This window comes from Pleuronectes platessa, chromosome 9 (genome assembly GCF_947347685.1).
Source record: "Pleuronectes platessa chromosome 9, fPlePla1.1, whole genome shotgun sequence".
In the NCBI taxonomy this organism is placed as follows: Eukaryota; Metazoa; Chordata; class Actinopteri; order Pleuronectiformes; family Pleuronectidae; genus Pleuronectes; species Pleuronectes platessa.
In genome coordinates this window covers 22365655-22390676 of record NC_070634.1, presented here as the reverse complement: position 1 = coordinate 22390676, position 25022 = coordinate 22365655, and the positions used below count along the sequence as shown (strand labels likewise).

Below are 25022 nucleotides of genomic sequence, written 5' to 3'. Positions count from 1 at the left end.
CCTCCACCTCTTCCTCTGCCTCTTCCTCTGCCTCTGCCTCTTGCTCTTGCTCTTGCTGCATCCATTTTCCTATACCAACTACGTAAAGAAGTCCAAAGCAAATGCCAAAGAAGGCCCTTTTTCAACGAGGCACAAATTACATGTAAAACACCTGAGTAGGTCTTTAGCTGAGTAGGTCTTTAGCTGAAATGACCACCAGGTGTTTTGCATTGCAAAACTTATCCTCTGTGTTTTGTACAGATCATTGTATGTAGTGTTGCTTTTACGTAAAAAAAGTAATTCCATGCCAATTCACCAAGAACTATGGTGCACAGGGGGAAAAAAATCTAAATTACTGTAAAATAAAATAAATAAACTATAAACTAAATATTTTTTCATATTCAAAAATGTAACTTCATTTGTCTGTCCAAATGCAGCATCTTTCCATCTACAGTGATCTAAATTACTGATAAGTTAGGTTTTGAACAGAAAGTTCACTGTTTTGAACAGAGTATCTAAACATTGGTAAAATATGCTGTAGTTCCACAGCGTTTTGCCGGTAGTGAACATTGACTGGGGCAGGTATCCATGAAATTTGGAAGAAGGCGTCATTGCCAGCATTTGTATCTTAGCATAGGGGCAAGTAACCACAGTTTGGTTCACATGGTCTACTGGTATGCTCACTGTGTGAAGTGTTTAGGGAATGTGAACATGGTTTAGGTAAATTGCCTAAAACGATAGGAAAAAACTGTAAAAGTAGCATTACGTCTCCTAAAGCTCTTTATTCAGAGTATTGATTTTGACGTTGATGTGAAGCTATGTGTCTCTCTAATCGTTTTACTTTGTTGCAATCATTTTACTTTAATGCTGTATTATAGACAACATCTTTGTGTCGCGCTGAGCGCTAAAGGATGTGAATAGTATTTGAAATAGGATTTCTGCTCCCTGCTGGCACTCACAATGCAGCCCATCTTACTGCTCTACATAGGCCTACTGCTTAAAATAATCAGCTACCTCTATTTTTGTGACGGTTACATGACGTCATACAAAATTGCCCCAGCAGAAATTAAAGGCTAAAATCGCCACTGCCCAGTTGCATACCTTGCCCCGGGCCAGGGACTACACTCCCCCGTGGCGTGCGAACATGGAATCATGGAAAACACATATTGAACAGCCCCCTGCCATCATGGCGTCGACAGCAGTTCAGTCTCTCGTACTTTCTCCCCCCTCGTCCATCCAAAGGACCACTGATCAGGCATGAATCCATCTCCTAACAGGTGAAGATTGTCAGAATTTCAGACACCCTCCTCCCCACACTCAGATCTGGAGGCTCTGGTTTGTCTCCAGAACAAAAGAAAAACATGTGCTCAGGCTATTACAGTTTTTTCCTATCGTTTTAGGCAATTTACCTAAACCATGTTCACATTCCCTAAACACTTCACACAGTGAGCATACCAGTAGACCATGTGAACCAAACTGTGGTTACTTGCCCCTATGCTAAGATACAAATGCTGGCAATGACGCCTTCTTCCAAATTTCATGGATACCTGCCCCAGTCAATGTTCACTACCGGCAAAACGCTGTGGAACTACAGCATATTTTACCAATGTTTAGATACTCTGTTCAAAACAGTGAACTTTCTGTTCAAAACCTAACTTATCAGTAATTTAGATCACTGTAGATGGAAAGATGCTGCATTTGGACAGACAAATGAAGTTACATTTTTGAATATGAAAAAATATTTAGTTTATAGTTTATTTATTTTATTTTACAGTAATTTAGATTTTTTTCCCCCTGTGCACCATAGTTCTTGGTGAATTGGCATGGAATTACTTTTTTTACGTAAAAGCAACACTACATACAATGATCTGTACAAAACACAGAGGATAAGTTTTGCAATGCAAAACACCTGGTGGTCATTTCAGCTAAAGACCTACTCAGGTGTTTTACATGTAATTTGTGCCTCGTTGAAAAAGGGCCTTCTTTGGCATTTGCTTTGGACTTCTTTACGTAGTTGGTATAGGAAAATGGATGCAGCAAGAGCAAGAGCAAGAGCAAGAGGCAGAGGCAGAGGAAGAGGTGAAGGTGAAGGTGGAGGTGGAGGTGAAGGTGAAGGTGGAGGTGGAGGTGGAGTAGGAGGAAGAGGAAGAGGTAGAGGAAGAGGTAGAGGAAGAGGGAGAGGTAGAGGAAGATTTCTGGATCATATATTACGTACTTACTGTATGTAATTTGCATTACAAAAACTGAAAATTGTTATTCTCAGTTTCTCATAAAACACTTACAGTATTTACTGTATTTACAATTACAGTACATTTACCACACTCAATTGTGACATCTTTTGTGGGAGGTAAACCGACATATGAACACTGTCAGCAGATACTTGGCTTGGATTGTCATACTGTAATATTACAAACTTTATTACTGTAGTCCAAAGAAGTGTTTGTCTGTGTTTTTTCTCTTTTTTTCAATGCAACACTACAGGAAATCTATGCCAAACTGGAGGACACAGCAACATTTTATATATGCAATTGGCAATGCTTCAAGATGTTAGTGTTTTTTAGGTCATAGTGTTCTGAGAGGAAACATGTGTCAAGTTATGGCAGCATTGTTTGTGGTGTGGTTGTTGTAGTGCATTTTGCACCAAAGGTTAACAGATATGCAGAGGTGTGTGTCTCTAAAGCCCACTGTGTTAAGTGATAGGGAAAAGTGACCATAGTATGGGTACATGACCGAAAACGATAGGAAAAAACTGTAGTACACATGAAGGCCGAACTGTAGTTCACAAATACCAGTTCCCTGCATATAAGTACTCCGACTGAATACTGAGTTTTCACAGTATGCTATGGCTATGGTTTAACCCTCAAAAACTCACTTGATATACACAAGACAAAAGAATGTACAGGGCTAGACACACAAAACAACTAGCCTACACTTTAGAAAGATAATGAGATACACTAGCTCAACTCATAACTTTATTTTCATGAGTTATGCATGTCAAAAGAAGTATAAACTATAAACTAAACTTCACATTCACACACACTGAGTTTTATTTAACATTAATTATAACTACGAAACCAGTAGGTGGCGCAGTAGCTCACTGCTCTGCCATCATGTCATTGACATCATTGACAAGACGATGACATTCTTCTTCTTCAAGATTTTACTGCAGTTGGCATCCAAAGCGTTGCATAACTGTCCCAAAATAGATTGGATTTTACGTCTTAACTTTCTCGTCTCATATGTATTGACGGCTGTTTTCTTCTGCTAATCTGATTTTAACACCTGATTTTACTTGAATTACTCTTGGGTTTAATTGTAATGCCTTGTAAGGTACTGTCAATTCCTAGAAAGGTGCATTGAAATAAAATATTTTTTTATATTATCCCCAAGTTGACAATGGGGAGAACACAGTTGTACTGCAACACCTCAAAATCTGGGTCACACAATTGTGGAGTTTGATGGACGTCCTTCTCCCAACTTGTTGACTTTTATTATCAAGTTCGAGCTTAAGGCCGAAAAACGCATTTGGTAGATGGCTGCTCTGGTGTCTTTAATGACAGCATCACTTGAGGACACCACAGTTTAGTTTAGTAACTTTATGTGCTAAGTTTAAACATTATGGACAATTCAAAACCATCATGATCTTTTCCTCTGGACTTTATAAACGTCACCACTTTAACAGACCTGTGAAATGAGGAAAAGAAACGGACACAAAAGGGAAAGTTTCCGCTCTAGAAACTGATGTTATCTTTAACTTTAAGGTTTTAACAAGTTGTACAAAATAAATGAATAAAATGAACAACATGTTATTAATAGCAGGTACTTTGTTTTCGACTCGTCTCTGCCCACGGATTCAAAATTGGCAGCATAGATTTAATCTGACATGCACCAGACGTCACTCCTCATCTCAGGCATGTCCACTTTTTATCCGGGTTCAGAGCTGGCAACAGGACGTGCTGGCAACAGGACGTGCTCGGCTTGGTCAGGTAAGAGCTTTTAGTTTTGTCAGATATTTGATATGTTGTTGTCTTGATAGTGTTGAATTATATCCCAATAAATAAAGTTTAGTAATTCTGCAGGTGAAATTTTTTTTTACTGAAAAACCAAAGTACTATCAAAGGAATTTAGTCGCATCATAACTATAGATGCCGATCTCATGTTTTTGTCGTCTAGGGACACTATCATTTACTGTAGAAACATATCTGAGGAATCTCTCTGCAATGCTCCATTCCTGTTGTCTTATCATTTCAAGTCCACTACAAAGACGTTCAATTGTGATGGAAAGGTAATCGAGTAGTTTAATCTTAAACCTGAGCTGTTGTCCTTTTCCTTTGTATTTGTAAACAGGTTCATCAATCTAACATCCAATGGCAGCACAACCTTTGAGAGAGTGGAAAACTGGTCTCTTTGACTGCTTCGAGGACGCGAGTACTTGTAAGAAACAAACCCACAATTTTGTCACGATTGTACTTTTTGGATTCACATTTTAGGAACATTCTTCGGTAACACTAATTCATCTCAGGTTGCTATGGCTTCTGGTGCTGCCCTTGCCTCGCCTGCACGGTTTCAGGAAGATTCGGAGAGAACAGTTGCCTCCCATTATGCGACTTGTGCAGCCCGGCTATGTTTGTTCTCTGTGGGATCCCTCTATTTGCTCCCCCTGCATCCGTGACTCTCCGGTCCTCCATTCGGAGCAGACACGGCATCAAGGTGCGGAGCATGCAAAGATGATTCACCACAAATTTCACTACATGTTGAAAACATTAAATTAATTTACATATTTCTTTACTCCGGTCTCTGAAGGGCTCCATCTGTGATGACATCGCCATTTCCTGTTTCTGTTTGACCTGCTCCTGGTGTCAGATGCATCGTGAGATAAAAGACAACAACAAGGACCGCGTGGTCATCATCAACAATCAGCCGGCGCCAGTGATGATGATGGCTCAACCCACTATGATGATGGCACAACCCCCTATGATGATGGCTCAACCCCCTATGGTTGTGAGCCAACATGGGGTCACCGTGACGTCATACTGAGATTTGCAGCTTCTCCATAACAATTTCGGATCTGAATTTTTAATTCTGATCAGATCCTGCTGCTGATTGACTTGAGGGTGAAAAGAATAATCACATGGATAGATTAATAACATAATAATAGAGTTGGGCCTCTGTTATAGTACCTCATTTCATTTTTTTATTGTGTCAAATACAAATTGAAGAAATGTATCATTCAAAGTCAAAAGGTGGTTTCAGTTCAATCTGAAATGTGGAGGTTAATCAACCCGATCTGATCAATAGGACGTCATTTCACATTTAAAATAAAAATAATTTAAATTATTTGTATTTTAATCATTCTTAATAAACGATTTTATTTAGTTGTTTCTGATTATTGTTTGTGTAAAGCTCTTTGTAGTAGCTGTTTTTAAAAGGTGCCATATAGATTTATTATCATTTCTATTTTCGAGTTATGAGTCTATCAAAAGTATTATAAACTTTAACTAAACTTCACACACACTGAGATTTATTGAACATTATCAATGTACCAAGTTTTAGAAAAAAATGTTCACTCACTGGTGTCCATAAAGCAGACCAGAGTAACCAGTAAGTAATTATCACTAGGAGACCAGTAGGTGGCGCAGTAGCTCACTGCTCTGCCATCATGTCATTGACATCATTGACAAGACAATGAGATTTTTCTTCTTCAAGATTTTACGGCAGTTGGCATCCAAAGCGTTCCATAACTGTCCCAAAATATATTTGATTTTACGTCTAAACTCTCTTCTATCATATGTATTGACGGCTGTTTTCTTCTGCTAATCTGATTAGATTAGATTAGATTAGAAAAACGCATTTGGTAGATGACTGCGCCGGTTTCTTTATTAGCAGCATCACTTGAGGACACCACAGTTTAGTTTAGTAACTTTATGTGCTAAGTTTAAACATTATGGACAATTCAAAACCATCATGATCTTTTCCTCTGGACTTTATAAACGTCACCACTTTAACAGACCTGTGAAATGAGGAAAAGAAACACACACAAAAGGGAAGGTTTCCCCTCAATAAACTGATGTTATCTTTAACTTTAAGGTTTTTATCAAGTTATACAAAATAAATGAATAAAATGAACAACATGTTATTAATAGCAGGTACTTTGTTTTCGACTCGTCTCTGCCCACGGATTCAGATTTGGCAGCATAGATTTAATCTGACATGCACCAGACGTCACTCCTCATCTCAGGCATGTCCACTTCCTATCCGAGTTCAGAGCTGGCAACAGGACGTGCTCGGCTTGGTCAGGTAAGAGCTTTTAGTTTTGTCAGATATTTGATATGTTGTTGTATTAGATGGAATATGACTTGTTTAAGAAGAGCATGGAGGGACTAAGGTTTTTGACAATAAACCTTAACCTCTCCGGGAAACAGAAGCATCCTGGTCATTTCTAGTTGTTAACAAGGTTCAAGAAGCATATTGTGTGACCGAAGAGACTTGATAGTGTTGAATTATATCCCATTAAATAAAGTTTAGTAATTCTGCAGGTGGATTTTTTTTTTACTGAAAAACTAAAGTACTATCAAAGGATTTTAGTCGCATCATAACTATAGATGCCGATCTCATGTTTTTGTCGTCTAGGGACACTGTCGATACTGTAGAAACGTATCTGAGGGAATCTCTCTGCAATGCTCCATTCCTATTTTCTTATCATTTCAAGTCCACTACGAAGACATTCAATTGTAATGGGAAGGTTATCGAGAAGGTTAATCTTAAACCTGAGCTGTTGTCCTTTTCCTTTGTATTTGTAAACAGGTTCATCAATCTAACATCCAATGGCAGCACAACCTTTGAGAGAGTGGAAAACTGGTCTCTTTGACTGCTTCGAGGACGCGAGTACTTGTAAGAGTTAAACCCATAATTTTGTCACGATTGTACTTTTTGGATTCACATTTTAGGAACATTCTTCGGTAACACTAATTCATCTCAGGTTGCTATGGCTTCTGGTGCTGCCCTTGCCTCGCCTGCACGGTTTCAGGAAGATTCGGAGAGAACAGTTGCCTCCCCTTATGCGACTTGTGCAGCCCGGCTGTGTTTGGCCTCTGTGGGATCCCTCTATTTGTTCCCCCTGCATCCGTGAGTCTCCGGTCCTCCATTCGGAGCAGACACGGCATCAAGGTGCGGAGCATGCAAAGATGATTCACCACAAGTTTCACTACATGTTGAAACATTAGATGAATTGAAATATTTCTTTACTCCGGTCTCTGAAGGGCTCCATCTGTAAAGACATCGCCATTTCCTGTTTCTGTTTGACCTGCTCCTGGTGTCAGATGCATCGTGAGATAAAAGACAACAACAAGGACCGCACGGTCATCATCAACAATCAGCCGGCGCCAGTGATGATGATGGCGCAACCAACTATGATGATGGCTCAACCCCCTATGGTTGTGAACCAACATGGGGTCACCGTGACGTCATACTGAGATTTGCAGCTTCTCCATAAAAAGTTCTGTCTTGAAGGGTTTCTTAATTCAGATCAGATCCTGCTGCTGATTGACTTGAGGGTGAAAAGAATAATCACAGGTATAGATTTATAATATAATAATAGATTTAGGCCTCTGTTATAGTACTTGATTTAACTTTTTTTTTATTGTGTCAAATACAAATTGAAGAAATTTGTCATTCAAAGCCAAAAGGTGGTTTCAGTTCAATCTGAAATGTGGAGGTTAATCAACCCGATCTGATCAATAAGACATAATTTCACATTTAAAATAAAAATAATGTAAATTATTTTGTATTTTAATCATTCTTAATAGATGATTTATTTAGTTGTTTCTGATTATTGTTTGTGTAAAGCTCTTTGTAGTAGCTGTTTTTAAAAGGTGCCATATAGATTTATTATCATTTCTATTTTCGAGTTATGAGTCTATCAAAAGTATTATAAACTTCAACTAAACTTCACACACACTGAGATTTATTTAACATTATCAATGTACCAAGTTTTAGAAAACAATGTCCACTCACTGGTGTCCATAAAGCAGACCAGAGTAACCAGTAAGTAATTATCACTAGGAGACCAGTAGGTGGCGCAGTAGCTCACTGCTCTGCCATCATGTCATTGACATCATTGACAAGACAATGACATTTTTCTTCTTCAAGATTTTAAGGCAGTTGGCATCCAAAGCGTTGCATAACTGTCCCAAATATATTAGATTTTACGTCTAAACTCTCTTTTCTCATATGTTTTGACGGCTGTTTTCTTCTGCTAATCTGATTAGATTAGATTAGATTAGAAAAACGCATTTGGTAGATGACTGCGCCGGTTTCTTTATTGACAGTATCACTTGAGGACACCAAAGTTTAGTTTAGTAACTTTATGTGAAATGTTTAAACATTATGGACAATTCAAAACAATCATGATCTTTTCCTCTGGCTTTTATAAACGTCACCACTTTAACAGACCTGTGAAATGAGGAAAAGAAACGCACACAAAAGGGAAGGTTTCCGCTCTAGAAACTGATGAGGTACTTTAGATTCGACTCGTCTCTGCCCATGGATTCAGGTTTGGCAGCATAGTTTTGAGCTGACATGCACCAGATGTCACTCCTCATCTCAGGCATGTCCACTTCCTACAAGGGTTCAACAAGACGTACTCGGAAACAGGAGGTGCTCGGCTTGATCAGGTAAGAGCTTTCAGTTTCGTCAGATATTTGATATGTTGTAGTTCAATGGAATATGACTTGTTTAAGAAGAGCATGGAGGGAAAGAGGGTTTTGACAATAAATCTTAGGGTTAGGGTTAGGGTTAGTGGAAGGTTGTAACCCTAACCCTAACCCTCTCCGGGGAAACAGAATCATCCTGGTCATTTCTAGTTGTTAACAAGGTTCAAGAAGCATATCGTGTGACTGAAGAGACTTGATAGTGTTGAATTATATTCCATTAAATAAAGGTTAACGATTCTGAGGTTGGAAAAATCAAAGTACTATCAAAGGATTTTAGTCAAATCATAACTATAGATGCCGATCTCGTGTTTTTATCTTAGAGAAACATTTACTGTAGAAAAGTATCTAAGGAACTCTCTGCAATGGTAATCGAGTAGTTTACTGTTAAACCTGTTCTGTTTTGTCCTTTTCCTTTGTGTGTGTAAACAGGTTCATCGATCTAACATCCAATGGCAGCACAACCTTTGAGAGAGTGGAAAACCGGTCTCTTTGACTGCTTCGAGGACACGAATACTTGTAAGAATCAAACCCACAATTTTGTCACTTCTGTCGATTTTGGATTCACATTTTATGAACATTCTTCGGTAACACTAATTCATCGCAGGTTGCTATGGCTTCTGGTGCTGCCCTTGCCTCGCCTGCTCGGTTTCAGGAAGATTCGGAGAGAACCGTTGCCTCCCCTTATGCGACTTGTTCAGCCCGGCTGTGTTTGGCCTCTGTGGGATCCCTCTATTTGCTCCCCCCGCTGCCGCGAGTCTCCGGTCCTCCATTCGGAGCAGATACGGCATCAAGGTGCGGAGCATGCAAAGATGATTCACCACAAGTTTCACTACATGTTGAAAACATTAGATGAATTGACATATTTCTTTACTCTGGTCTCTGAAGGGCTCTATCTGTAAAGACATCGCCATTTCCTGTGTCTGCGTGTACTGCTCCTGGTGTCAGATGCATCGTGAGATAAAAGACAACAACAAGGACCGCGTGGTCATCATCAACAATCAGCCGGCGCCAGTGGTGATGATGGCGCAACCCCCTATGGTTGTGAACCAACATGGGATCCCTGTGACGTCATACTGAGATTTGCAGCTTCTCCATACTAAGTTCTGTCTTGAAGGGATTTTTAATTCGGATCAAATCCTGCTGCTGATGGTTGTTACAGAATGACTGCAGGGTGAAAGAATAATCACAGGTATAGATTAATAACATAATAATAGATTTGGGCCTCTGTTAAAGTACTTGATTTCATTTTTTTTGTATGTCAAATACAAATTGAAGAAATTTGGCATTCAAAGCCAAAAGGTGGTTTCAGATCAATCTATTTCACATTTAAAATAAAAAATAATGTAAATTATTTTGTATTTCATTCATTCTTAATAAATGATTTATTTAGTTGTTTCTGATTATTGTTTATGTCGAGCTCTTTGTAGCAGCTGATTTTAAAAGGTGTTTAATCTACCAAACATTTCGCGACCCCCCTGCAGTACCTCCGCGGACCCCCTAGGGGTCGCTGACCCCCTGTTGAAGACCTCTGTTCTATGGGGTTGAGATCTGGAGACTGGCTGGGCCACTCCAGGACCTTGAAATGTTTCTTACCAAGCCACTCCTTCGTTGCCCGGGCGGTGTGTTTGGGATCATTGTCAGACCCAGCCACGTTTCATCTTCAATGGCCTTGCTGATGGAAGGAGGTTTTCACTCAAAATCTCACGATACATGGCCCCATTCATTCTTTCCTTTACACTGATAAGTCGTCCTGGTCCCCTTGCAGAAAAACAGCCCAAAGCATGATGCTTCAACCCCCATTCTTCACAGTAGGTATGGTATTCTTTGGATGCAACTCGGCATTCTTTCTCCTCCAAACACTACGGGTTGAGTTTTTACCAAAAAGTTCTATTTTGGTTTCATCTGACCATATGACATTCTCCCAATCCTCTTCTTGATCATCCAAATGCTGTCTAGCAAACTTCAGACGGGCCTGGACATGTACTGGCTTAAGCAGGGGGACACATCTGGCACTGCAGGATTTGAGTCCCTGGCGGTGTAGTGTGTTACTGATGGTAGCCTTTGTTACTTTGGTCCCAGCTCTCTGCAGGTCATTCACTAGGTCACCCCGTGTGGTTCTGAGATTTTTGTTCACCGTTGTTATCATTTTGACCCCACGGGGTGAGATCTTGCGTGGAGCCCCAGATCGAGGGAGATTATCAGTGGTCTTGTATGTCTTCCATTTTCTAATAATTGCTCCCACAGTCGATTTCTTCACAACAAGCTGCTTACCTATTGCAGATTCAGTCTTCCCAGCCTGGTGCAGGTCTACAATTTTGTTTCTGGTGTCCTTTCACAGCTCTTTGGTCTTGGCCATAGTGGAGTTTGGAGTGTGACTGTTTGAAGTTGTGGACAGGTGTCTTTTATACTGATAAGAGTTCAAACAGGTGCCATTAATACAGGTAACAAGTGGAGGACAGAGGAACCTCTTAAAGAAGAAGTTACAGGTCTGTGAGAGCCAGAAATCTTGCTTGTTTGTAGGTGACCAAATACTTATTTTACCGAGGAATTTACCGATTAATTCATAAAAAATCCTACAATGTGATTTCCTGGATTCTTTCCCTCCATTCTGTCTCTCATAGTTGAAGTGTACCTATGATGAAATATGGATGTGTCTGTGTCGGTGCCAAGTTAGAGAAAGTAACTTGTTGGATGCAAGGAGAGACTGCGAAGAGCATAACATACCTAACATTAACTTTCAAATAACTTGTAACCAAAATATCACAGCAACACAAATCAAACTTATAAACATCACACAGAATCGAATAAACAGGCTTTGCTTATTCTAGTATAATTATTAAGCCCAGTTGTGTTACCCGCCCATGGAAAGAGAAAAAGGTTGATGTGCTGTTCGAAGTCCAGTGAAGTCGTTTAGCTGGTCCGTGGCTCCTATTTGTGTGGTCCTGCTGTGCGATACAGCTCTTTTCCTGGTTCTTAGGCAGGGCCTTGCATCGCTGCCTTTTGGATGGTTTTAGCAGTCTGCTCCAGGCAGGCCTGCTTGAAGGTTGGTAGAGCTTGGATTGGGAGGAGGTTTCCCTCACTCGGTGAGTGGAAAGCTGCACCCCTCCTTGAAGTTGAGCAGAAAGAGAGGTGGCCTCTTCACGGAGGGTTGTGTAGAAAGAGGAAAAAGGCGGAAGGGAGAACTGGGCTTATATTGGCCTGGTGACCAATAGTGGGTGATACTTGTGTCTCTGGTCGGTTTTGACACCTCTGTGTGATGTTGAAGCACTCTGGGAGACTGAGTTGTGGAGGCTCTGGTTTGTCTCCAGAATAAAAAAAAAGCATGTGCTCAGGCTATTAGTATACATGAAGGCCTAACAGTAGTTCACAAATACCAGGTCCCTGCATATAAGTACTCCGACTGAATACTGAGTTTTCACAGTATGCTATGGCTGTGGTTTAACCCTCAAAAACTCACTTGATATACACAAGACAAAAAATGTACAGGGCTAGACACACAAAACAACTAGCCTAGACTTTTAGAAAGAGAATGAGATACACTAGCTCAACTAATTAACTTTATTTTCATGAGCTATGTGTGTATCAAAAGTATTATAAAATTTAAACTAAACTTCACATTCACACACACTGAGTTTTATTTAACATTATCAATGTACCAAGTTTGAGAAAACAATGTTCACTCACTGGTGTCAATAAAGCAGACCAGAGTAACCAGTAAGTAATTATCACTAGGAAACCAGTAGGTGGCGCAGCAGCTCACTGCTCTGCCATCATGTCATTGACATCATTGACACGACGATGACATTTTTCTTCTTCAAGATTTTACTGCAGTTGGCATCCAAAGCGTTGCATAACTGTCCCAAAATAGATTTGATTTTACGTCTTAACTTTCTCGTCTCATGTATTGACGGGTGTTTTCTTCTGCTAATCTGATTTTAACACCTGATTTTACTTGAATTACTCTTGGGTTTAATTGTAATGTCTTATACGTTACTGTGGGTTCCTAGAAAGGTGCATTGAAATAAAATAATTTTTTATATTATCCGCAATTTGACAATGGGGAGAACACAGTTGTACTGCAACACCTCAAAATCTGGGTCACACAATTGTGGAGTTTGATGGACGTCCTTCTCCCAACTTGTTGACTTTTATTATCAAGTTCGAGCTTAAGGCCGAAAAACGCATTTGGTAGATGGCTGCTCTGGTGTCTTTAATGACAGCATAACTTGAGGACACCACAGTTTAGTTTAGTAACTTTATGTGCTAAGTTTAAACATTATGGACAATTTCAAACCATCATGTTCTTTTCCTCTGGCCTTTATAAACGTCACCACTTTTATAAGGGAAAGTTTCCGCTCTAGAAACTGATGAGGTACTTTTGATTCGACTCGTCTCTGCCCATGGATTCAGGTTTGGCAGCTTAGTTTTGAGCTGACATGCACCAGATGTCACTCCTCATCTCAGGCATTGCCAATTCCTACACAGGCTGAGAGCTGCCAACAGGACATACTCAGCAACAGGACGTGCTGGCAACAGGACATGCTCGGCTTGGTCAGGTAAGAGCTTTAAGTTTTGTCAAATATTTGACATTGTTGTAGTTCGATGGAATATGACTGGTTTAAGAACAGCATGGAGGGAAAGAGGGTTTTGACAATAAATCTTAACCTCTCCGGGGGAAGCAGAAGCATCCTGGTCATTTCTAGTTGTTAACAAGGTTCAAGAAGAATATTGTGTGACCGGAGAGACTTGATAGTGTTGAATTATATCCCATTAAATAAAGTTTAACGATTCTGAGGTTGGAATTTTTACTGAAAATCAAAAGGACTATAAAAGGACTTTAGTCGCATTATAACTAAAGATGCCGATCTCGTGTTTTTAAACCTTAAATCTTAAACCTGAGCTGTTGCCTTTTTCCTTTGTGTGTGTAAACAGGTTCATCAATCTAACATCCAATGGCAGCACAGCCTTTGAGAGAGTGGAAAACTGGTCTCTTTGACTGCTTCGAGGATACGAGTACTTGTAAGAATTAAACCCACAATTTTGTCACGTTCTTACTTTTTGGATTCACATTTTAGGAACATTCTTCGGTAACACTAATTCATCTCAGGTTGCTATGGCTTCTGGTGCTGCCCTTGCCTCGCCTGCACGGTTTCAGGAAGATTCGGAGAGAACAGTTGCCTCCCCTTATGCGACTTGTTCAGCCCGGCTGTGTTTGGCCTCTGTGGGATCCCTCTATTTGCTCCCCCAGCTGCCACGAGTCTCCGGTCCTCCATTCGGAGCAGACACGGCATCAAGGTGCGGAGCATGCAAAGATGATTCACCACAAGTTTCACTACATACATACATAGATGAATTGAAATATTTCTTTACTCCGGTCTCTGAAGGGCTCCATCTGTAAAGACATCGCTGTTTCCTGTTTCTGCGTGTACTGCTCCTGGTGTCAGATGCATCGTGAGATAAAAGACAACAACAAGGACCGTGTGGTCATCATCAACAATCAGCCGGCGCCAGTGGTGATGATGGCGCAACCAACTATGATGATGGCTCAACCCCCTATGATGATGGCTCAACCCCCTATGATGATGGCTCAACCCCCTATGGTTGTGAGCCAACATGGGGTCACTGTGACGTCATACTGAGATTTGCAGCTTCAGATTTTCTAAATTCAGATCAGATCCTGCTGCTGATGGTTTTGTTACAGAATGACTTCAGGGTGAAAGAATAATCACATGTATAGATTAATAACATAATGATAAAGATGGGGGCCTCTATGATAATAAATGATAGCACTTTATTTTTTTATTTTTTTATGTGCAAATACAAATTGAAGAGATTTGGCATTCAAATCCAAAAGGTGGTTTCAGTTCAATCTGAAATGTGTTTAATCAACCCAATCTGATCAATCAGTCCTGACCGCACATTTAAAATAAAAAAGAATGTAAAAAAAAAAATTGTATTTGATTCATTATTAATAAATGATTTATTAAGTTGTTTCTGATTATTGTTTGTGTTACGTTCTTTGTAGCAGCTTTCTTTTTAAAAGGTGCAACGTAAATTTATTATCATTTCTATACCTAGTTGCAGCTGGAAAAGAGGAACCAGGAATAAAACAGAACAACACAGAAAGACAACCGGTAAAACGGGACAGAAAGACAAATCGAAATTGAAAGCTATAAGTACATGACTGGTAGGACAGGTCTGGAGCTCTTAGGAATTCCATTCAACAAGAACCTTGAAGCAAGAGAAAACTTGGTAGCTTGGTAGCTGTGTCCGAACTCATAACCCGTCAAACAACTTCAGACAAAGGAAGCTGATCCAACCATTACTGACTGAAATCAGTGGAACACATTAGTCATCTGTGCATCTAAAAATAAACCTGTTCTTTACTTTCCACTCAGTCCTTTAGTCAGAAGGAGCGCCCGGAAAAATAAAGTTTAGTGGATGATAAAGCTTTTGCTTATGTCACGTTTTCTTAAAGGACCCATCGTATGCCCATTTTATAACAGCTGATATGGTTCCTTGGGGCTTTAATGAAATGTCTGTAACATATTTTGGTCAAAATACCAAAAGGATCATTTAAAGGGGACATATTATGAAAATTCCAATTTTGTAGTGCTTCTACACGTTAATTTGGGTATCTGGCATGTCTACCGTCCCAAAAACTCTGGAAAAAAAACAACTCCCGCGATTTGTTGTGGTTCCTCTATGTCAGAAACGATACCCTAGAGTGCGTCGAATGGGATTACGACCGATAATGCCGGTCGTCGAGGCGGAGACCCCCGGGACACCTCTAAACGTTAACTCAACAGTGTGGAAGGATGCTGCTGCTACAACAGCTCCAGCTCCCATTGTTCCCACTGCGGTGCTGCGCTGGGGCTCTCCCAGCCAGGCTTCGGTCCACCTGACTCTGGCTCAAAACGAAATGGTTGCAAGATTGAATCTTCGTCTCCAGTAGCCATATTTCTACAGAGGTCATCAGAGGAGGGCTGTTTTAGACAGGGTAAAAAGGTGCTGTTTTAAATGATCCTTGTGGTATTTTGACCAAAATATGTTACAGACATTTCATTAAGACCCCAAGGAACCATCTCAGCTGTGGTAAAATGGGCATAGGATGGGTCCTCTAAAACAGCCTTCCTCAGATTGACCTGTTTTGAGTTTGCCACAGATACTTTTATTAGCCGTTGATGGCTGGTTTTAATCTTGAAGTTGGTTGGTGTGTTTGTGTGTGTCACATCATAGTTCAATCTCGCACCTGTCTGATAATGCCTGTCGTGGGAACTGTGAATCTGTGGCATACGATATATAATTTAACTTGTTCTCATACCTAACTTTTCATATTAAAGCATAAGTCCTTAGCTTTAATCAACATCACATACATAAATGCACTGTGCTTATAAGAAAACTATGACATACGCCTTAGAAAGAATACATTAGCAGCCCCAGCTTCTGAAGGGCAGATAAGAATGCCGTTGTTTTGTCTGGAGATTGAGCATTCTTACTGAAGACCCACAAGGCGTCAGCCGATTCAAGGCTTTTTCTCAAAACGCAAAATAGCACTGTCATGATATGAAGATTTTTCCCAGCAACTATCAGAGGAGGAGCGAAACTGAGCTGCTCGTCACTTCCTGATTCCAGTGCCAAGAGGGTGGACTCCGGTGCGCACCATCAAGGAAGACTTCCCCTCGCTATTGACCAATCCTGTTCTACCAACTGTTATAAAATATTTCAACCGCCGGCTGTTCGGCACGACTCTTGACTGCCCCAGTATTGCTAGAGGGCCGAGGCAGTGTATTGGGTGCCCATTGCTTTGCTGTTACTTTTCATGCCTTTTCATTGCTTCTTAATAAATACTTGATTGAACCAAACCATAAAAGAACACGCAACAGTTTACACCAATTACCATTTGTTTTCTTTCTCCATTTAATTCATCCATCCTTTGTCTGCCACTTATCTGAGATCAGGTCGCGGAGGTAGCTGGGTAAGTATTCCAGATATCGCATTCCCCCGGCCGTGCTTTCCAGCTCCTCCTGGTTGGGCTTTCCCAGGTCTGATGGGATATGTAGTCCTGTCAGCTTGTTCGGGGTCTACTCCCAGGAGGCATCCTGGAGGATCCCGTTAAGATGCCTGAACCAACTCAAATGTCCCTCCTCAATGTGAAGGGGCAGCGGCAGCTTGTAGTCGCAATCTCGCAACTGTGTTTGTATTTATATTGATTTATGTTTGATTAATCAATAAAGAATTCAATTAATAACCATTCAAGAAAGAATCTACAAGTTTGGCTCTTAGATAATTCATTTATTTCATTTACACTGAGATTCTGTGTCGTACAGTGTACCCAGGCACAAACACATATGTGGTTTGGTGCCTTTTTTCTTAAAACAACAGAAGTGTTTTGGGGATTAAAAGAAAGATAATTTGTATGTCTTAAAATTCAGAGACTTGAAAACCAATCTACAATTTCAATCCTCGTACTTTCTTTCCCGTTATAAACTGCTTCCTGAACGAGGATCCCGTTACCAAAACGATGAAGCTGGGACTTCCTGCCTTCACAAAAAACCTGTAAAAAGAAAGGAAAAGTCAGTGGAAACAACATTGAGAGGGTGAAGGAAGTTTACTGATACAAGCGAGCACCACACACACACACAGTTAACTTTAATGTCTGCTAAACTTTTGGTAACTGCAAAGACAAAGGCCCCAAAGTTACAGAGCTGAATAAGTAGAGTCCCTTTAAATTAAAGCTACAGACACATTACTACGTTGTCTTTGGAAACACATCAACCATGTGACGGATACGCCTGACATCCCCCCCCCCCCCCCCCCCCCCCCACTCAGGTGTCACTCAAACTACAAACACACATCGTCTCAGTTGATTTACCTTTTATGCTGCAAGACTTCTAATAATGGCGCCTCTGGGTTTACTTGGTAAAGTGTCTCCTTCTCTTCATCTTCAAAGTACAACTAGAAAGGGAAGAGAATTAGGATGAATAGATAGATAGATACTTTATTAATCCCGAGGGATATTCAGAGTAATATTGATTATTTCATTTAATTTATGGACATAACTGCGCCATCTTTTGGTAATTGGACTATTTATTGCCGTTCATTACTTGTAAATATAGGAAAACAGTAGATGAAATAAGAATCTCCACTGTGAAAAAAGGTGGAATATGGAGAAACAAAGCAGTCCTGTTGTTGTTAGCAAGAAAAAAAACAAGATTTAAGAAACAAAACAATATTATTGCCAATGTATCTTTAATTATTCATTATGAGGGTGTGAAATATTGCTGTTATTTATGGTGCTGAAAGGAAACAGGAAAAAGGAAAGAACTGAATTGTATGTAATGTGCAGCAACCCTCCTCTGTCATGCCAGAAAAACAAACCTGCAGATTTTGTGGGTGGTATTTTCTGTCCGAGTCCCAGGGGGGGAGTTCTTCTCCAAACATGACGGTCAAGTGATCAACGATACTGTTGAAAGGTCAAAGCAAATAAAAACAATTAAGCACATTTTGCAGTCTGCGCCAAAGAGGTAATGTCCCAGCAGGATTATTCAAAAACGACCCAAACCGATTTCCATGACATTTGGCTGAGAGGTGGGATGTGAGTGAGGAGAGAACCCATTACAATGTGGAGCAGGTCTGGATAAACAGGCCGATCCAGGATTTTTATATTTTAAACATGGCGAGATAGGGAGTGAGCCTGGGGTGAGGGCTGCGTTCCCCTCTTGTCTTTTCAATGCAATTCAATAAACTAACCTCATCACTAAATAATGTATTTTTAAAAGATTTGATTCATATTAAATTGTGTATCTTTGATGTTAGAATAAACATTTCTAAGCCAAGGGCAGCTTTGTAATTTTCAGGAATTGTGGCCCATGTGACAATTACAATACAATAGCAGCACAAGTAGAGAGGAGACAGTAATGTAGGTTACATAGCAACATCCACCTAAATAAAAAACACTAAATAAACAATATATAGTAGGAATTAAAATTTTTTGAATTCAATGATATTGTTTCATATCATCAGCACAGAAATATGAAAATACAGTCGGGACGAGGACCAAAACAGAAGGAGAGGATCTTTTACCAGCTGCTCTCGCAGAAAGCCGAGATGAAGTCGCTCTGCTGGTGTTCAGGATACAGGAAGAGGACGGGCCAGTGCAGGGAGCCCTGCTCGTCCTGGAACACGTGATGGCCCGTGGCCTCCTGGGAGCTGAGGCCGTCCACACTCAGCTGTGACATCACTGCAGCGGAGCCTCGATCCTCACGCTCATCGTCGGAGCCGCACCGCTTCGCAGACTGGAGAAGCTTGATGCCGCGGTCCTGCAGAAAGCACAACAATATGCAACCGACTCTTATATTTAGATCTGGCACCAAAGGGTTATTAGAGGCAGAGAAGTCTCAGCTTCGACTGATTGTTTCAGGTGTAATCAATTATCCAATGTTCCACAAGATGCTTCATTATCAATCAGAAGTGAACAGGGTGCATACACATTTTGACCAAGGGATTTCAATGACTTTTCAATGACTTTTCAATAACTTTGAACCAAATTTTCATGACAGAACATTTTGTGAAATCTCGGTATAAACGCGAAAAAGTGACAAAATGTAGTATTTAAACTAACAATGAGAATTCCAAGGCATAGAGTATACCTTAAATTACACAAACCCAAGTATGCCTGCTTATATTTTGAGCGTATTTCTTTAAAAGCATATGAATTATTGAAAACTCAGCGTAAATGGACGACATGAAAATATGATTATAACAAATTTCCACGATTTTTCCAAAACTCTTGGGATTAAATTTGTTCCATTACTTTTCCGGGCCTGGAAAAACACATTAAAAATTCCTTGACTTTTCCAGGTTTTCCATGCCCGTAGGAACCCTGAGTGAACCTCATTCATATATCTTAAATAAATACACATTTTCAATTAGTCCAGGTTCTCAAAACGTAATTACTCTGATGAGAGGCTGAGGCAGGAGTGAAAGGATGAATGGAGATCAGGTGTTTAGGTCACGTACCTTTATAGCTGCCAGAAGAGCTTGTTTCTCGCCAAGCAACTTCTTCTCTTTCACCTTGACCTTCCTGGCATCTCTTTCTATTGCCCTCTAGTGGAGCAAATGAACAAGGCTTTGTTTGAGACTGAGATCAGAGGCAGAATAAATAAAACAGCCTCCCCTCCGAACTCCACAGTGACCGTACCCTGTGTTTATCTGCGGTGGCTCTCAGCTCCTGAAGTTTCTTGTCGGTGGGATGAACTTTCAGCCCCTCGTCGCACCACTGGACGGCCTCTGAATAGTGGCGCAGCTCTATGCAACACTGAGCACCTGCGTAAACACATACAGATATTACATTCTAACAGTTTTGTTATGATTAATATATCCTCGCCCTCCCCCTTCAAAACATGAAAGAGAACCTGTGGAATCCTTCAGTTGTCTAAAAACGTGATAAAAACTCAAAAAGTTGTTTAGTTGAGATGATTTCGAGAAATTAAACTTCCCTTTAGGCCACTCGCCAAACTTGTATACATGTGTTACACACCTCTGATCAAGGCTTTGAGATGGTCTGGGGAGATCTTCTTTGCAGCTGCAGCATCGTTCAGTGCAGAGCGCATGTTGCCTGCAAGAAATGACAAGACAATAAGATGCATAACAAACCCATGTCCCTGGTGCTAGAGATGCAAACAGCTGTGACTGTGAGTGTCTAGTGAATAAATGATAAACCCCCACCCAGATAAAAGTGTGCAGCAGCCCGGTTGGTGTGAAGAACCTTGCTGAGCTCCTGGTCCCCACACTTCTTCTGCAGACCGGCTGTGTACGCCACTATGGCCTTCTTATACTGCTTCTCCTTGAAGAACTCGTTCCCCTCGTTTTTCAGAGCTTTCGCTTGTTCTGGGGAGAAATGAACTCGGTCATGAGAGAGTTTTCAGTGAACATGACTGCAGCAGGTTGTTTCATACGCTGCAGGAGCTTAGAGCTAGTTTATTAAAAGAAGGAGAAAGGGAAACCGGAACAAAGAAAACAAGAATAAGGTGAAAATTGAACTATCAAGTTTTAAGCCAAAGACTGTATGTGCTACATTTTGTTTGAATGAAAACTGCTGTATAAACAAAAACACACATTGATTGACATTTAAAAAATATATATTTAACTTTATCCCTGACATTTAAACTCTATTCAATCTGATTTGATTCCACTGTATCCTCGTCATTCTGACTCTATTCCTTTATGAAAGGGAAGTGTTCCTCCTGCGTGTGCTCCTGCAGATCTTCCTCTCACCCTCTGGAGTTCTGTCCTCGCTGTGGATGATGGACTGGATACTGGCCAGTTCCGGGTATTCCCGTGGGTCGATCTCATCGGGCACTGATTTCAGGAACATGGGGATTTTGTCAAACTCCTGGAGGAGACAGACACTGAGATGAACACACACACTCACTCACCGACACACACGCGTAGCCTCGTAGCTAACAATAACACACAGGCTCACTAAGCACAGAAATTACGAACTGGGAGTGTTACCTCTTCCCAGTTGTCTTTACTGAAGGCGTTTTTATATTTCATGGTCTTGAATTTGTCCATGAACTCGTCCATGTCGTCGTCGCTTTCACATTGTTGAGTTGACGACGCCATTTTCCCCGTCAACTTCTGTTTCCTAAACAAAAGGTTTGTTTTGTTCTTTACGGTTTTTTAAATGAACTGGGACGTGACGTTTCTGCCTCTAACCCACCGTCTGTAATGGTTCTATCGTATAACTGGAGAGAGACGCTTGTTTACACATGGGTTCTACTGGTGCTACACAGATGGCCGTCCGTGAGGAAACTGTGACTAAAGCGTTAGTTCCACTTCCTACTCGACGAAAGCTGAAAATAAAACATTATAATTTAAGTTGTTTGTTTATTTGAGGTTGAAATTTCTAATAAATCAACCAACAAAATACTTAAATGACTCAGGGTCAGTTATATAATAATAGTAAAACGAACTGTATTCATATAGCACCTTTATGGATACATATGGTTATAAGTTAAAGATTAAGAGTTAAAAATGTAATGAATAAAGTAAATTATCCTTTTCACATTTATTTCATTATATAAGAACAGTGTTCATTGATCAACAGACAAAACTCTCTCTGAATGAGCCCAGGTTCGCTATAGAAGCTCATTTTTATCTGTTTTCTGTTGTATTTGTAATCATTTGTCATAAATAATTATCCAGCAGAGGATAATGTGATATATTTTACCATTAAAAAACCACCATATCAGTGTTGATAAAAATAATAAGAATACATAGATCATAGACATTAGTATTAGTTCAATTCATTAGTTCATGAAAATATGACGTGTTGTTACCATTTCACTTGTGATGAGGTATTCACTGCTTTACTGCAACTTTTACTTTCATTCAATAAAGGACCTGAGAGCTTCTTCCATTTATGGACATATGTAGTTTTATTTTGTGCATTTCTTTGTCTTTCCTGACATGGCTGAATTTACAGCATTGATTTGTACAATTGCTACATTTGTGTATTATATTATATTATATTATATTAAAACACATAGCAAATGATCATAATTTCTGTCCACATCTTGTGTTTTTATTGGCAAAAGAACATGAAAAGCCAAGAAGGAAAGCAAAACTCAGACTTTCTTAAATCATAGAAACCAAATGCAAATTCATATTTGAAATATTATTATAAAGCTTTTATTGTGACATTGAGTTATTTGCCAATTGGCAATGTCAATAGATATTACAGGTTTTAAACTTTGTGAAATCAGCCCCCCCTTCCAGAACATAGGTAGATAAAAACATTTATTTCCACGTGATTCAGACAGTTTCCACTTTTCCCAGTAGATCTAACAGTCCATCTTTACTAAGGAACATTGTCTCACCGCTCTGCTGACAGATCACCTCAAACCTGGGTGTGTCCTCTAATGCGCCCTGCCCGACTACAATAACATATGGGTAGCCCAGTCTATTGGCGTCCTTCAGCCTCTTTCCAATAGTCATTTGTGTACGGTCATCAAGAACCACTTCACCTCTCAAACGTGGCAACGCTTCTCCCAAAGTGTGAACAAGGTCATCAGCTAAGAGAGCCACCTCGTCCACTTTACTGCCTTTCTTTGGAGGGAGAACACAGACCTGGTAAGGGGCGAGGAGCCCCGGCCAGCGGATCCCTTCCTCTGTTGACATCACCTCAATGGCTGCAGCGAGAATACGGGTGACTCCAAGACCAAAGCAGCCCATTTCAGCAACACTGGGCTTGTTCTGGGCATTGCTGAAGGTGGCATTAAATAATTGAGAGTATTTTTTCCCCAGGTAAAAGGTGTGGCCCACCTCTATACCCTTCGACTCTACCAGAGTACCAGTTTCACACTGTGGGCAGTCAGTTCTGTCTGATGACATGGTCTCCACATTAGCAGAGAAGGAGCAGTTCCCACAGACTAGAAGCCGATCCTCGCCGATGTCTGCTGGCAGCTGGAACTCATGGGAGAGTTTACCGCCGATATTTCCTGTGTCCGCCTGCACCTGAACACAACGCAGGCCCAGCCGGGAGAAGAGCCGGGTGTATGCCTGGCACACCGACTCGTAGGTCTGGTACGCAGCTTCCTCACTCACATCGAATGAGTACATGTCCTTCATGTAGAACTCCCTCCCTCGAAGAAGACCAAACTTTGGCTTCGGCTCATCCCTGAATTTGCGGGTAATCTGTTATATACAAAAATAACAAAATCCAGATGTTTAAGAACAGCCTAGTGACACAAACAGATAGATACTAAGAGGATGAAAGCTCACCTGGTAAAGGAGCAAAGGGAGCTGTCTGTAGGAGAGAGTTGCCTGGTGAGCAACCAGAGTGGTCACCGCCTCCTCATGCGTGGGACCCAAGCAGTAGTCGCCTCCATGACGATCTTTCAGACGGAACAGCTCCTTTCCCATCAAGTCCCAGCGCTCACTGGTTTTCCACAGATCAGCCGAGCACAGACTGGGCATGTCCATCTTCTGTCCACCGATCCCCTGCATCTCCTGGTCAATCACTCTCACCTGTTCAACAAAGACAGAAGGTTTCACATTATATACAACCAAAGATTACTTTGCTAGAGTAACTGCTTGTCTTACAATTCATTTTATTTGATACTTTCCATTAGGATTAAAAAAGTTCAATCTTACACGTCTTATATTAACTGAGCAACAATTATTCATAAGTCTATTAACTGATTTAATTTCTCGTTTTCACCACTCTCATGTTGCTGGGTCTCATATTCATGTCAGAAACTCTTTCATGAACCATCTTTGTCAACATGGAACCTCAAGATGACCCATGGTAGTTTTCTATATTTCATTCATTCCTCTAACGAGATGTACATGTTGTCTCACCAGCTTCTCCATGGAGCGGACCGTGGCAGGGAGGTAGTAGTAACACCCTGGGTTGGACGGGTGGATGAGCCCCGCCTGCTGCATGAGCCTCTGGCTCTTACACGTCATGTCTCCCGGCAGCCGGCTGTCCTGCCCCACATCGCGCAGGTTGGATGGCTGGTAGAGGCGTGACACCAGGAGCGGGGGTCTGTACCGAGTGGAGGCAGGAGCGGTGTTGTGTTCAGCACAGCCTGAGTGATTCCTCTTCAGAAGAATGAAGGTCCTACGGAGGCGTTGGAACACCCTCGGACGCAACTGGTGCAGGACCGGCTCCATGACAGGTCCAACTGTGCTGCAGAGATGAGGTGAGACAATAGGTCACCAGGAAGAAGCTCAGAGGCAGATAGCTCACAAGCCAAGACTAACACACCGACTGTTAGAGAAGGTGAAGGTGAAATGATTGGATCTACCCGTTTACGCAGATCTACTCCAAAACCTAACGGGTTCTTCCTCTGATCAGGATCACTCCTCTAAAAAGCTGATTGTATTTACTTATAATGGAGTATTTTCTTATTAGGGTGTAACTTTACCCAAAGTGAAGGTTCTGACATCATCTTTACAACTGAGACAAACATATATACTATCTACACAAACATATATCTATTATGTAAGTGATGACTTGAAGTACATTTGAATTGAGTCTCTGTCTCTAACTGGAGTCAAGGTCAACACAGCTCAGTTTCTTTCCTCTCAGGCAGCACAGGAGCCTGTTAGCATGTGGTTTGTTTAGCTAGCTTAGCTTAGCTTCCTCAGTTAGCACACAACAAGTCAGTGAGACTCACCTCACGGCCGATAATTCGCGTCTTTTGATCCCAGACTGTTGTAGAATATAAAGAAGGTAAACGAGTTAAAAGTGTAATTTAGAGAAAGTGATAAACATGGAGGGTTCCTGCTCCATGTTGCTCTGTCTCCTTCCACACGCTC

General features: G+C 40.9%; 6 protein-coding genes across 8 annotated transcripts; 4 read left to right on the top strand and 2 right to left on the bottom strand.

Annotated features, from left to right (window-relative positions):
- The first annotated feature begins 3892 nt into the window (after window positions 1-3892).
- Window positions 3893-5354, top strand: LOC128448462 (placenta-specific gene 8 protein). Its single transcript, XM_053431130.1, has 4 exons — window positions 3893-3965; window positions 4327-4413; window positions 4502-4689; window positions 4783-5354. Exons 2-4 carry the CDS (start codon window positions 4347-4349, stop codon window positions 5014-5016), a joined length of 489 nt encoding a protein of 162 aa, XP_053287105.1. The 5' UTR covers window positions 3893-3965; window positions 4327-4346; the 3' UTR covers window positions 5017-5354.
- An 849-nt stretch (window positions 5355-6203) lies between these two features.
- Window positions 6204-7758, top strand: LOC128448463 (cornifelin). The gene is made up of 4 exons (XM_053431131.1): window positions 6204-6276; window positions 6784-6870; window positions 6959-7146; window positions 7239-7758. Exons 2-4 carry the CDS (start codon window positions 6804-6806, stop codon window positions 7449-7451), a joined length of 468 nt encoding a protein of 155 aa, XP_053287106.1. The 5' UTR covers window positions 6204-6276; window positions 6784-6803; the 3' UTR covers window positions 7452-7758.
- Window positions 7759-7913: 155 nt separating this feature from the next.
- On the top strand, window positions 7914-10041 carry LOC128448465 (cornifelin). Its single transcript, XM_053431133.1, has 4 exons — window positions 7914-8651; window positions 9120-9206; window positions 9295-9482; window positions 9576-10041. The coding sequence occupies exons 2-4, from the start codon at window positions 9140-9142 to the stop codon at window positions 9765-9767; spliced, it is 447 nt and encodes a 148-aa protein (XP_053287108.1). The 5' UTR covers window positions 7914-8651; window positions 9120-9139; the 3' UTR covers window positions 9768-10041.
- Window positions 10042-13087: 3046 nt separating this feature from the next.
- On the top strand, window positions 13088-14688 carry LOC128448461 (cornifelin). Of its 2 annotated transcripts, none has more exons than XM_053431127.1 (4): window positions 13088-13246; window positions 13623-13709; window positions 13798-13985; window positions 14075-14688. In XM_053431127.1, the coding sequence occupies exons 2-4, from the start codon at window positions 13643-13645 to the stop codon at window positions 14327-14329; spliced, it is 510 nt and encodes a 169-aa protein (XP_053287102.1). In that variant the 5' UTR covers window positions 13088-13246; window positions 13623-13642; the 3' UTR covers window positions 14330-14688. The 2 variants fall into 2 exon arrangements, with proteins under 2 accessions (XP_053287102.1, XP_053287103.1); XM_053431128.1 differs by having other exon boundaries at window positions 13117-13246; window positions 13619-13709.
- A 2276-nt stretch (window positions 14689-16964) lies between these two features.
- ttc4 (tetratricopeptide repeat domain 4) lies at window positions 16965-21499 on the bottom strand. Its single transcript, XM_053430518.1, has 10 exons — window positions 21210-21499; window positions 20970-21087; window positions 20421-20582; window positions 20233-20310; window positions 19894-20018; window positions 19713-19799; window positions 18777-19012; window positions 18072-18156; window positions 17566-17648; window positions 16965-17247 (listed from the first exon to the last, which is right to left on the bottom strand). Exons 1-10 carry the CDS (start codon window positions 21318-21320, stop codon window positions 17142-17144), a joined length of 1191 nt encoding a protein of 396 aa, XP_053286493.1. The 5' UTR covers window positions 21321-21499; the 3' UTR covers window positions 16965-17141.
- Window positions 21500-22256: 757 nt separating this feature from the next.
- On the bottom strand, window positions 22257-25022 carry pars2 (prolyl-tRNA synthetase 2, mitochondrial). Of its 2 annotated transcripts, none has more exons than XM_053430494.1 (4): window positions 24881-25022; window positions 24060-24390; window positions 23481-23726; window positions 22257-23393 (listed from the first exon to the last, which is right to left on the bottom strand). In XM_053430494.1, the coding sequence occupies exons 2-4, from the start codon at window positions 24372-24374 to the stop codon at window positions 22512-22514; spliced, it is 1443 nt and encodes a 480-aa protein (XP_053286469.1). In that variant the 5' UTR covers window positions 24375-24390; window positions 24881-25022; the 3' UTR covers window positions 22257-22511. The 2 variants fall into 2 exon arrangements, with proteins under 2 accessions (XP_053286469.1, XP_053286470.1); XM_053430495.1 differs by having other exon boundaries at window positions 24060-24385.